General features: G+C 34.0%; 2 protein-coding genes across 2 annotated transcripts; both read right to left on the bottom strand.

The window, feature by feature from the left end:
- Nucleotides 1–651: 651 nt before the first annotated feature.
- LOC147299719 (cytochrome P450 71D9-like) lies at nt 652–3,529 on the bottom strand. Its single transcript, XM_086257253.1, has 2 exons — nt 2,621–3,529; nt 652–1,331 (listed from the first exon to the last, which is right to left on the bottom strand). Exons 1-2 carry the CDS (start codon nt 3,524–3,526, stop codon nt 693–695), a joined length of 1,545 nt encoding a protein of 514 aa, XP_086113379.1. The 5' UTR covers nt 3,527–3,529; the 3' UTR covers nt 652–692.
- Nucleotides 3,530–9,388: 5,859 nt separating this feature from the next.
- LOC147299718 (cytochrome P450 71D9-like) lies at nt 9,389–13,412 on the bottom strand. Its single transcript, XM_086252675.1, has 2 exons — nt 12,504–13,412; nt 9,389–10,027 (listed from the first exon to the last, which is right to left on the bottom strand). The coding sequence occupies exons 1-2, from the start codon at nt 13,410–13,412 to the stop codon at nt 9,389–9,391; spliced, it is 1,548 nt and encodes a 515-aa protein (XP_086108801.1).
- Nucleotides 13,413–14,447: the final 1,035 nt, after the last annotated feature.

Raw genomic sequence — 14,447 nt, 5'->3', positions numbered from 1 at the left:
AACAAATCACATTTTCAAAATTTCAAGCAAAGAAAACGAGAAACCCCCTGCACAAGGCAATGAAGGAGATAAGCAGCCCAAGAACACTGAAGATGAATCCCCCAAAACCTATTAAGTCACCTGGGAACACCCATCCAAGAACTTTTGAACAATGACCATTTGAATACTGCCCATCTTTTGTTTACTATGACATACAATTGTCTAACCAAGTATTGTAATATTTTTTTTGAATGTTGTTTGGTTTATTAAAATATCATCAATATCTTAGTTTATTAAGATATCATCAATATTTTAACATAACAACTAGCATATGAAACATATCATGAATCCGCATTTTGAAACTTAAGCTTGACATTGATGTACATATGTAAAAATTTTATTAGCCTTATGCACGTTATATAAGCTTTTAAGACCCGCAGCATCCCGCGGGCACTATTACTAGTGAATTAACTAATTGGCATCCAATCAAAGGGGTTATCACTTGAAAAAAAAAAAAAAAAAAACAAAATTTGCCTTAATTTTAATTGAAGAAATATGAGTTTGAAGGGGGTTTTCCTAATTTACTATAGAATAAAATAAGGTAACCATTAAGCATGAGGATGATGTCATTCCAAAAGAATATTTATTACAATATGACAAAGCATTTTCACCTGATAACAAGCCACATAACATACACATTACAGTGATCACTTTCAGATTTGGAATTTTTCAGTAGGCAGAGGATGATATGGAATGGGAATCAAGTGCAGGTCTTCTTTTCTTCGGACTGTAATACCAAATGCCTCAGCCATGTCCAGGTCCTCATGCTGCATTCCACTGGGGAGATTCCAATCAAAATGGTATAACAACAATGCAAGGGTGAGCTCCACATTGGCCAATCCAAATGACATGCCCGGGCATATTCTTCTTCCAGCACCAAATGGGATATACTCAAAGTTTGTTCCTTTGTAGTTAATGGAGCTATCAAGGAATCTCTCTGGATTAAAACTCTCAGGCTCAGTCCAGAAATTGGGGTCTCTAGCAATTGCCCATGCGTTGACAATTACCTTTGTTTTTACAGGTATTTCATTTCCAGCAATCTTACACCTCTCTCCGCATTCTCTCGGAAGTAACAGGGGAGCAGCAGGGTGTAACCTCAATGTCTCTTTGATAACTAAGTTTAAATATTTCATCTCTCTAATGCCTGATTCGCCTACCTGCTGCCCTTTTCTATTAAACACTTCCCTCACCTCATCTTGTGCTATTTTCATTATTCTTGGATTTTTTATCATTTCTGACATTGCCCAATCTACAGTTGTAGCTGCTGTCTCACTTCCAGCACCGAAAATGTCCTAAAAATCATTTTGATGATTAGAAATTAATTTCCTCGATCTATATATAAAGCTCGCAAACAATTCTAAGATCTTTTCGATGAATCTAAAATATGATATCTTGAGGATATGCTTACTGTTACAACTAGTAAATCTTACACTTTTGGTTAAAGAATATGATATGAAGGATCTTGGAGCTATACAAAGAAGATCCTTGAGATAGGCTGCAACTTTATGGGCAACCCCGAAATACGTGGAAGAAGTTATTAGAGAAGTTTAGCCTTCATAGAGACAGGAATGCTCAAACATATATTATGGGCAACTCAAAAGAAGTATGTGGAATATGTATTTGAGAGGTTTTTCATGCTTAATTTGTAGCCTCCTTAATTTGGAAGCATGCGTGATTCTATCTGTGCAGAGGTATGGCCAAACATTTGGACATATGTCTAAATGTTATATCAACCATTCATTCGATCATCAAGCAATACAATGATTTTGGTCATCATCTTGTTCAGTAAACTTTATTTTGAACAGGGTGAATCCTGATAAGGAGCACTAGAATACAATAATCTTGGTAATCTTGGTAAGCATATACACTCTCTTGGTAAGAACCAAATTATCTATGGCTCATACCAAAGAGCAATTGATTGGTTGACCAAACTAGTCATCAAGGACAAGTTCAAGCATGTGCTTGAGTTGCCCTGCAAGGGCTTTTGGAAGAGGTAGTGAGAGCATTAATTTGCATGTTGAGGATTGGTTGGATTCAAGTGAAGGTAGATCAAGAGTGCTTGAATTCCATGAAGAGTGTCGTCCACATATAAGGAAAGTGGTAGGCTCATATGGAAAACAACGGTAGACTTATGGAAAACATCGTGTTTATGTATCAACTAATGATGAAAATGGCGCTCAAGGTGCTGGTTGACAAATTCGGATGAAGTTAAATTTGAATCCAAACCTAGATCTGTAGTTCATAATACAAAGTGGAGCCATCTTATGAGGATTGAGTATATTGGGCATAGGGTTTTGAGTATGATCAGTGGTCACTATGTAATCATCCCTTCTGAAGTTCTGATTGTAATGAATATCTTCATCATCTCCATGTAAAGTCCTAGGCTAAAGGTGAACCACATAAATTCTAGTCTTTTGGCCTTATTTCTTTGCTTATTTGACGTGCATCTTTCCTGACAATTGGTACCAAAGTGGATAATATATAATTCATAACATTAAGATCACATATATATTTGGAACAAGAATTGAAAATTGGTTTGACTTATTAAAGCATGATATGAACAGAGAGTGTATATGCTTACCAAGATTACTGCTTTGATGTTGTCAGTAGTTAGGGAAAAGTCAAGGACATCGCCATGCTCGCAAAATTGTAAGAGAACATCTACCAGGTCTTTGTCATCTTCACTGTCACCACTTTTTGCTGTTGCCATATCTTTTTTATGTTCTTTGATGATGTTTTCCATTATCCTGTCAGATTCTTTATGCAGCCTCTCAAGTTTAGGTCTCATTCCGCCTATCAGATGAAGCCATTTGACAGAAGGAAAAACATCTGCAAGATTGAAGCCTCCTGCCACCTTTATAACTTCCTTCACAACATATATGAAACTTTCATGATCTTTGCTTTTTTTACCAAAGGCTGCTCGTGAAGTGAAGGTATATGCGGATGAGTAAATTTCCTCGGTAAGATTGATAGGTGATCCTGCTTTTGAACCAATCCATTTAACGAGATTCAGTACCTCTTCTTCCCTAAGAGGTTGGTAGTTCTGAACACGATTTGTGCTTAAAAGCTCTTGTGAACAAATTTTTCGTAGTTGTCTCCAGTAATCACCATATGGTGAAAAGGCAATGTTTGTAGAACCGTAAGACATGATTGTTGTAGCAAGGATATGGGGCCTTGATGCAAAGATAACATCGTGGGTTTGCATCACCTCTTTTGCAAACTCTGCCGATGAAACAACTATGGTGGAAACTTCTCCGAGCTTTAGGTGCATAAGTGATCCATATATCTTGGCCAAGTCTCTTAATCCACGATGGGGTAGAGAGCCAATGAGCTGGTGTATGTTTCCTATAAAGGGTAGCTTCCATGGCCCTGGGGGTAGATTGGAAGCAGAGTGTTGGGTTTTGCCTCTCTTCCCTATTTTCAATACCATAATCATGAAGAGAAAAAGGGGAAACAGGATTTGGAAGGAAGGGGATTGAAGCTCCATGAGGAAAATAAAGGCCGGCCAGCTGTTTGAATTAGAGTGGCTTATAGTGAAATTGGATGCTTTTTGCATCTATATATAATGCAGATGTAGCCATGCCGATTCTCTTAACTTTGTTGCTATCTCATTCCTTTAATTAATAAGAGCTGCTTATCTAAGCATATATGGTCAGTACCAGCCTGTTTTCCTATCTATTTTATTTTCATTGATAATTTGGAAGCATCTCCATGGCTTATGTTTTTGTTTTCTTAACTTATTTTTTAATATTATTAGGTGTCATAAGCAATAGATTATGGCTTCGTGTGCAGTATGTTCATTTTCTTACTTACCCTAACAACTCATCCAAGGCCTAGAAAAGGCCTCGAAAAAGGAAGGGCTCTGTCAAGTGGAGTTTGTTTAGTCCAACCGATAGTACATAGCAAGAATATAGTTTAGACTATAGAGCATGCATTAGAGCTCAGCCACCGCTCAACCAGGTACTAAATTCTACTTAGATAAAATCATCAATTTGATAGTGTGGATACTTTCTGGCCACTTGTTACTTACACTTACACATATGCTTATTTATAGGCTCATTCATGGACTCACCACATTCCTATAATTATACCCATCATAACAATTAACACTACCTTTTATAAGACGTTACAAAGACCAAACGTCTTACACAATAGGTCACATAACTCCTAACGTACTTTTCATCTTCCATAATCCCAACTAATAACTCACATTATTTCTTAATCATAACTCACTCAATTAGACCTAAACATCAATTTGAAAATTCTTATTTCTAATTTGGCTTACTGTGAAATTGCATGCATCTTTCCACTATGTATAACTTAACGCATGATGTATCAGTGTCTTTTCCCTAACGCCAAGATTGTCTCAACTTGGTTGTTAACTTGTTATTTATTTACTGTAATCAATAATTAAGAGCAGCTTAGAAAGAATATATTAATGCATGGTTGGTATCCTGTCTTTCTTTTATATTTTTGGACTTTAGAGGACTTACGACTTGGAATCATCTCTTTGTGAATATGCCTTTCTTTTTTAAGAGCATCTCCAACAGTTTAGCTATTTTTCTCTCGCTAGCTATATTAACTAGTTTCATCTCAAATTCATTCTCCCACACTGCCACACAGATTAGCTATCCAGTTAGCTAATTTAAGATTTGCTTTTTGATTAGCTAAATTTGGGTGAGAGGAGAGAGAAAATAGTTATAGCCAAAGCAACATAATGGGAATAATTTTTGAATTCTTTAAATACAACAATACAAATTTATTTCTCAAGAGCCATAATATCAAATTTTTAAAAGTAATAAAATATTAATAGTAGCTAAAATAGACAACATTGCTGAGATAAGATTTTAAAAGTAGTTAGCTAAAATAGATTTTTAACTTTTTTTTATAAAAATTTAGCTAGAATATAGGTAAGTTTGTTGTAGTTGATCTAATATTTTTAGATGTAAACAATAATATAACTAAATGAAAATGAAGGGCTCTGGAAAGTGTTTAACTACTTATCTCCCTTAAAACATTAAGGGCCCGTTTGAATGGAGGTTTTACTGAGGGGATTTGGATTTGGGCTTCTGTTTGGCTTCTATTTAAAGAAGGGATTTGAATTTGGGCCAAATCCATGTGGATTTCATATGCCCAAATCCATGAATTTGAAATTACTCCTACAACTAGGTATTTGAAATCTCATCACCAATCTCTCTATCCCTCACCTTCCGGCCACATTCTTTAGCAAAAACTTCCACCCGATCTCCTCCTTTCTTCATGTTTTATTTTCTAAAAAATAAGTACAAAATGTGGTTGCTAAGTTTCAAACCTCCAATCTTATACATATAAATAAACTCTCAACCAAGTAAGTTAAACATGTATTTGTGCTTAATAGTCTATTTTAAATATTTATCCTATATTTTGACCGAAAAAAATATTTATCCTATATTGCTAAATGTATGAAAAGAAAATTGTATATTTTATTTGTAATCATATGTTTAAATTCTTGAACTGTGAAAAGAAATTCTTAAACTGATCCTCACATTTAAATTTTTTATTCAACAAAACAAAGATTTCAAATGTATAGATTTGAAATTCAAATTCAAGAATCCAAACGACCCTAATAGGTTTGCCTGATGAATTGTATTTTGGTCGGGCAACTTGTCAAGACGATATTTGTCCAACGAAATGGCCGACAAAGAAATTTATTAAGTGGAAAGGCTAATTTTGTATTACTGTTACTGTGAAGTACTAAAATAATTGTGAGAAAAAACTTTCATAAAAGACGAACTTAGACTTTTGCTGACAAATTCTTTTTGTCAGAAGAAACCTATTTTCCTGTAGTAGGCATTGAAGCTCCATGACGAAAATTGAAGGTGAGTTTGGATTATAGTGGCTTATTGGTGAATTTGCGTTCATTTTAAATCTATGTATGTACAACAGAGAGGTTGTAATGTCTTTTTCTTCTGACAACTTGTTTGTTATTTATTTCATGTAATCAATAATTAAGAACTGCTTATCTAATTAAGAATGGTTGGTATCTTGTCCTTTTTCTTAATATTTTTAGATTAGACGTAAGCAAGCCTTTCTTTCCTATTTGTAAACGAGGTACCACTTGGAAGTTTATCTAAGTCTTTTTTTTTTTAATAATATTTTTAGACGTAAGCAATAGTACTATTTCTCCATTTGTATCTTTTTCATTTTCTTATTACTGATCTGTTAATGTTACAGAAGATACCGTGCTATCCACGGGATAACTTGCTTGTAGGGTTCGGACTCATGTATTTTTATAGTTAACAATTCACCCATAATTTAACCCCAATAAATTTATTTCTAACTTTAACAATTTAATAAAAAGTCAATTTTTAATTCTACTTTAACGCAAATTGACCAATAAGGATGTATCATTTAATTATAAAAAAAAAAAATCTCACTTACACCTATACCCAATATAATCTTTAGCAGAAATTATTCTGTGTAGCCGATAGATCGCTACGTGGTGTAACCAATCCAACGTGTCATAATATGGGTGCATGTTATTAATTAAAAAGTGCTTTTAATTAAAAAAAATAAAGGCGTAAATTTGAGAACTGCCCATGTGTTTTTAGTAAGAAATAAAGTGACGGAAAATAAACGCTTCTACTTATATTAGTGGCAGAAGAGAAGCGTCCCTAGCATTTTAACAAAGGTTCATTAACTTTAAGTACCAAATTTCAATATTATTTCATTTTAACTACTAAAATAATTATGTCATTTCACTTTAGTTACTAAATTTCATTTTAGATACCAACTTTAAAAAACATGGTTCTACCGAGTTGTAACTGTTTATTGATTTATTGTTTTTTCAGTGTTTGCATGGCTTAAACTTTAATGTTTAGTCTTTAGGTTATAGGACTTCATCTCCCAAGCCTAAATCAAAAGCACTAAACTCTTATACACTTTGAATTTTTATGAATTTCAAACAATCACAATTGGTTCGACAGTTACAATTGTATAGCAAATTGATTTATGACTAATCCAAAATGTCTTGCTCTAGGTTAGTACCTAAATTAAAACAAATTAAAGTCTTGCTGTTTTGCTGAAAAACTATTGATATTTGGTATTTAATCCTAATTTTCTATTTTAAAAAAAGATATAAAGATAGCAACACATATCAATCTACCTCTATTTTTAAAAAATGATTTTAATTATTATTAAGGGCATTTTGTATTTGGCCCTATCATTTTTTCAATTAATTTGGACAGTAGTGGCGGAATAAGGAAATGCCTCTAATTAAAAAAAAGGCTCAAGTACATTTATATCCACCAACTATAGGGTCCATTTCAAGTTGGTTCAGGAACTATAAAATATTTCAGATTTCTCCATTAATTATAAGGTTCATTTCGAGTTGGTCAACGAACTATAAAACATTTCAAATTTCTCCATTAACTATAGGGTTCATTTCAAGTTGGTCCACAAACTAACAAAAAACATACAAAATGGAAGACAAAATCGGGTTGACAAAAAACCAAACCGAACAGGATTATTTATATATATTGTTTATTTTTTTATTTATTACATAAAAGTTATATATTTTGAATAAAAAAGGTATAAGGTGTTTTTGGAACATACTGGGTTTGAACTCATGACCTTGTGAGGAGAGTAAAAGTGTAAATTCCCACTATACCATTTAGTCACTTATGATATTTAAGTACATGCAATATATTTATATGCATACTGATACTTGAAATATAATAATTTATAAAATTATAATTGGTATTCTACATTACAAGCTTATACACTAAATCATAAAGTCTGAAACCTTAAATCTTAAAAATTAACCCTATACTCTAATAATTTTAGTATATAAATTATAAATTATAAATTATAGTTTTGGACTTTTAGTAATATATTTACAATATAGAAACTATAAATTATATAAAATATAAACTAGTAAAATTTTTAGACTTTTTGCAATGATAATATTTAAATAGAGACCTAAAATAATATCTTAAAAAAATGAATGATATATATATAATATATTTAATTTTTTAAATTATTATATTTTAAATATCAGTATACCTATAAATATATTACATGTACTTGAATTTCATAACTGGTTAAGTGGTGTAGTGTGAATAAATATTTTGACTCTCTTCACAAGGTCATGGGTTCAAACCCGGCCCAAATTGTGCCAAAAACACCTTACATCTTTTTTATTCAATATATATAACTTTTATATAATATAACATGTATATAAATAATCCGGTTCGGTTCGATTTTTTTGTCAACCCGATTTTTTCTACCATTCTGTATGTTTTTTGTTAGTTCGTAGATCAACTTGAAATAAACTATATAGTTAATGGGGAAATTTGAAATGTTTTATAGTTCATGGACCAACTTGAAATGAACCCTATAGTTAATGGGAAAATTTGAAATGTTTTATAGTTCGTGGACCAACTTGAAATGGACCCTATAGTTGGAGTATGTAAATGTACTTGAGCCTAAAAAAAATAAAGGCGTAAATTTGAGAACCGCACCTGTGTTTTTTTTTCTAAATAAAGTGACGGAAAATAAACATCTCTACTTATGTTAGTGACAAAAGAGATTGAAATGCCCCTAACATTTTAACAAAAGATATAAATATAGCAACACATATCCATCAACCTCTATATATATATATATATAGATAGTAATGATCACTCGCTCACTCCTTTATGCATTTACCAAAATTAAGTTCCTGCATGTTTATTTGTACCTTTTACCATTTTACATCATTAAGCTGAATTTTTTTTTTTTTTTGTAGGTTCTTTGAATTACGTTATAAAGTTAGTAGTTTTGTACCTACATAAATTATGTATAAGCATTTACCAAAAAAAAATATGTATAAGCATTTAATTAATGTAGATAAATTATTTATAAGCAAATAAGCATTTCATATATATAAAATAATATATAGAGAATGTCAGAAAATATATGGTAATTTAAATCTGAATTTCAATATTGAAATTCAAAAAAATGTTCAAAATTAATTACAACAACAATCAATAACCAAGATATAAGGAGAATAAATGTTTTCTCCAAATACAAAAAGTCAGCGTGTGTTTAATGTTAATTATGAAGGTTTAAGGGCATTTTGGGCAACTCAGAAACTGTTAAGCTGAATCATCATCGCTAAAATGGAAATTAATTAATTGGCATCCAATCAAAGGGATTAATACTTGAAGAAAAAAATTGCCTGAATTTAATCAAAGAAATATGAGTTTGAAAAATAAGGTAACCATTAAGCATGAGGATGATGTCATTCCAAAAGAATATTTATTACAATATGACAAAGCATTTTCACCTGATAACAAGCCCCATAACATACACATTACAGTGATCACTTTCAGATTTGGAATTTTTCAGTAGGCAGAGGATGATATGGAATGGGAATCAAGTGCAGGTCTTCTTTTCTTCGGACTGTAATACCAAATGCCTCAGCCATGTCCAGGTCCTCATGCTGCATTCCACTGGGGAGATTCCAATCAAAATGGTATAACAACAATGCTAGGGTGAGCTCCACATTGGCCAATCCAAATGACATACCCGGGCATATTCTTCTTCCAGCACCAAATGGGATATACTCAAAGTTTGTTCCTTTGTAGTTAATGGAGCTATCAAGGAACCTCTCTGGATTAAAACTCTCAGGCTCAGTCCAGAAATTGGGGTCTCTAGCAATTGCCCATGCGTTGACAATTACCTTTGTTTTTACAGGTATTTCATATCCAGCAATCTTACAGCTCTCTCCGCATTCTCTTGGAAGTAACAGGGGAGCAGCAGGATGTAACCTCAATGTCTCTTTGATAACTAAGTTTAAATATTTCATCTCTCTAATGCCTGATTCGCCTACCTGCTGCCCTTTTCTATTAAACACTTCCCTCACCTCATCCTGTGCTATTTTCATTATTCTTGGATTTTTTATCATTTCTGACATTGCCCAATCTACAGTTGTAGCTGCTGTCTCACTTCCAGCAGTGAAAATGTCCTGAAAATCATTTAGATGATTAGAAATTAATTTCCTCGATCTATATATAAAGCTCGCAAACAATTCTAAGATCTTTTCGATGAATTTAAAATATGATATCTTGAGGATATGCTTACTGTTACAACTAGTAAATCTTACACTTTCGGTTAAAGAATATGATATGAAGGATCTTGGAGCTATACAAAGAAGATCCTTGAGATAGGCTGAAACTTTATGGGCAACCCAGAAATACGTGGAAGAAGTTACTAGAGAGGTTTAGCTTTCATAGAGACAGGAAAGCTGAAACATATATTATGGGTAACTCAAAAGAAGTATGTGGAATATGTGTTTGAGAGGTTTTTCATGCTTAATTTGTAGACTCCTTAATTTGCAATTTGAAGCATGCGTGATTCTATCTGCAGAGGTATGGCCAAACATTTGGACATATGTCTGAATGTTATATAAACCATTCATTCGATCATCAAGCAATACAATGATTTTGGTCATCATCTTGTTCAGTAAACTTTATTTTGAACAGGGTGAATCCTGATAAGGAGCACTAGAATACCAACAAGTGGGTTCCCGATATCTTGCAGGTTAGGTGATTATTGTATTATGTTTGATCGATCAGAGTACAAACTCTGTTATGCTTGTAGGGTATGTTGATGCAGACTATATGTTTGATGTTGAGCGTAGTAGGTTATGACTGGTTATACTTACACCTTCTACGATGGAACATTAATTTTTGGCCAGTCAGTCTTACTGTCTACCAAAGAGGAAAAATATATGCCAGATACAGAGGCGACAAAGGTATGATCATTATTGTTGAAGAGATTGGTTGAAGAGCTTGGACTGAAGCAAGTTACTGCTTGTTTGCAGTGTGATAGTCAGAGTAGTATATATTTAATTAGTGAAGGATCAAGTCTTCATGCCTAGTCTTAATTAGTGAAAATACATAGGAATGCAGTATCAACAGATTCGTGAGTGGATTGCCCCAGGAGATATATCATTATCTATGGCTCATACCAAAGAGTGATGGGTTGACCAAACTAGTCATCAAGGACAAGTTCAAGCATGTGCTTGAGTTGCCCTGCAAGGGCTTTTGGAAGAGGTAGTGAGAGCATTAATTTGCATGTTGAGGATTGGTTGTATTCAAGTGAAGGTAGATCGATCAAGAGTGCTTGAATTCCATGAAGAGTATCGTCCACATATGGAAAATGGTAGGCTCATATGGAAAACAACGGTAGACTTATGGAAAACATCGTGTTTATGTATCAACTAATGATGAAAATGGCGCTCAAGGTGCTGGTTGACAATTTCGGATGAAGTTAAATTTGAATCCAAACCTACTTTAAGTTAATATATATATATATATATATATATTATGAGGATTGAGGATATAAAGTGGAGCCATCTTATGAGGATTGAGTATATTGGGCATAGGGTTTTGAGTATGATCAGTGGCTACTATGTAATCATCCCTTCTGAAGTTCTGATTGTAATGAATATTTTCATCATCTCCATGTAAAGTCCTAGGCTAAAGGTGAACCACATAAATTCTAGTCTTTTGGCCTTATTGCTTTGCTTATTTTACGTACATCTTCCCCGACAATTGGTACCAAAGTGGATAATAATTTATAGGCATAAATTCAATTTAGATATATAACTATATATGCTATTTCAACGGGGTCCACGAACTTTCAAATATTTTAAATATACACCTGATTTATTATGTAAATTGAAAAATGAAATTTCGTCCATCAATTTATTGAGAGATCAGTTAAATGTCAACTTGGCTTTTGCTAACGGGGATTAATTGGAGACGTGGCACCAACTCAGCATACATTTCCCGTCAAATGAGCAACACATGTCTACTTGACACGGGCCCACACACCCATCACCTCTTTCCCGCTCGTCGAACGCTCTCCTGACTATTTAGTTTCCAAAAAACATCACGTTTCCCCCAAATTCGAATATAAATCTCTCACATGTGTTCAACAAGCGAGAAAGAGATGATGACTTTGTGAACCCATGTCAGGGATTAGGTGGACCTGTGTCGCTCATTTGGCGGGAAATAAGCGACACGGGTCCACCTAACCCCTGGCACGGGCCCACAAACTCCCACTCTCTCTATTATTATTAAATTGTGGGCCCGTGTCGCTCATTTGGCTAGAAATATTTGCTGAGATAGCGCCACGTCGTCAAGTAATCCCGGTTAGCAAAAGCCAAGCTGTCATTTAACTGATCTCTCAACGAATCAATGAACAGAAATTCATTTTTCAATTTAGATAATAGATCGGGAGTATATTTGAAATATTTTAAAGTTCATGGACCCCGTTGAAATAGCTTATATAGTTATGTGTCTAAATTGAATTTATGCCTAATTTATAATTAACATTAAGATCACATATATATTTGGAACAAGAATTGAAAATTGGTTTGACTTATTAAAGCATGATATCAACAAAGAGTACTCTCCATGCTTGTATATGCTTACCAAGATTACTGCTTTGATGTTGTCAGTAGTTAGGGAAAAGTCAACGACATCGCCATGCTCGCAAAATTCTAAGAGAACATCTACCAGGTCTTTGTCATCTTCACTGTCACCACTTTTTGCTGTTGCCATATCTTTTTTATGTTCTTTGATGATGTTTTCCATTATCCTGTCAGATTCTTTATGCAGCCTCTCAAGTTTAGGTCTCATTCCGCCTATCAGATGAAGCCATTTGACAGAAGGAAAAACATCTGGAAGATTGAAGCCTCCTGCCACCTTTAGAGCTTCCTTCACAACATATATGAAACTTTCATGATCTTTGCTTTTTTTACCAAAGGCTGCTCGTGAAGTGAAGGTATATGCGGATGAGTAAATTTTCTCGGTAAGATTGATAGGTGATCCTGCTTTTGAACCAATCCATTTAACGAGATTCAGTACCTCTTCTTCCCTAAGAGGTCGGTAGTTCTGAACACGATTTGTGCTTAAAAGCTCTTGTGAACAAATTTTTCGTAGTCGTCTCCAGTAATCACCATATGGTGCAAAGGCAATGTTTGTAGAACCGTAAGACATGATTGTTATAGCAAGGATATGGGGCCTTGATGCAAAGATAACATCGTGGGTTTGCATCACCTCTTTTGCAAACTCTGCCGATGAAACAACTATGGTGGAAACTTCTCCGAGCTTTAGGTGCATAAGTGATCCATACATCTTGGCCAAGTCTCTTAATACACAATGGGGTAGAGAGCCAATCATGAGCTGGTGTAGGTTTCCTATAAAGGGTAGCTTCCATGGCCCTGGGGGTAGATTGGAAGCAGAGTGTTGGGTTTTGCCTCTCTTCCCTATTTTCAATACCATAATCATGAAGAGAAAAAGGGTAAACAGGATTTGGAAGGAAGGGGATTGAAGCTCCATGAGGAAAATAAAGGCCGACCAGTTTGAATTAGAGTGGCTTATGGTGAAATTGGATGCTTTTTGCATCTTTATATAATACAGATGTAGCCATGCCGATTCTCTCAACTTTGTTGGTATCTCAGTTCTGTAATTAATAAGGGCTTCTTATCTAAGCATGGTCAGTACCTGCCTGTTATCCTATCTACTTTATTTTCATTTATCTCCATGGCTTATGTTTTTGTTTTCTTAACTTCTTTTTTAATATTCTTAGGTGTCATAAGCAATAGATTATGGCTTCGTGTGCAGCGTGTTCATTATCTTACTTATCCTAACAACTCATCCAAGGCCTAGAAAAGGCCTAGAAAAAGGAAGGTCTCTGTCATCCAAGGCCTAGAAAAGGCTTGAAGGGGGCCACCGAGTGCGCCTAGGGCCCACTTTCAAGGGGGGTCCACAAATTTTTATATTATGTATATATTAATATATATATATATATTAAAAAAAATAGTTGTTGAGTTTATTTATAATGTCTTCGCTGCAATTAGGCACTTCTACTTATTGTGTCAGAGCTTATCTAGTTTCTTTCTTTGGGCTTAGGCCCCCTTTTGTACCCAAAAAAAAAAACTAAGCCCTTCTAAGATATAAAGTTTGAATTTGATCTGCAACCTATTTTTCCTTGATTATTAGTTGAAAGCCACTTTTTTATTTCTTTTTATTTCCTAATTTGTGTTTGGTCAACTTGTTTCATTTTTTCTTTGGCTTCTCACGTGAATCACAAGAGAAGCAAGCCAACATCCTCATCTGCATGGCAGTTGGTCATTTTTGCCCTTGGGTTTACACCTTTCTTTTTTTTTCTTTTTTTCATCAAAAGGACATGCCTTCTTTCTAGAAAGTTGGATTCAAAGAGCATGTTTGCTTTGAATTGGCAAAGACGGATCTTTGCCTCTCAATATAGTCTTGTGAAAAATTGGTTTTTTTTTTTTTTTTTTGTGTTCTCCACAGGCTCTTTCAATCTGAAAGAAATTAGAGATGTCACATTGAGACAAGAAGGTAATTAAT

Source organism: Dryas octopetala, chromosome 1 (genome assembly GCF_963921425.1).
Source record: "Dryas octopetala chromosome 1, drDryOcto1.1, whole genome shotgun sequence".
NCBI classification, from domain to species: domain Eukaryota; kingdom Viridiplantae; phylum Streptophyta; class Magnoliopsida; order Rosales; family Rosaceae; genus Dryas; species Dryas octopetala.
Note: the sequence above shows the minus strand (reverse complement) of the source record. Positions and strands in the feature narration are given on the sequence as shown.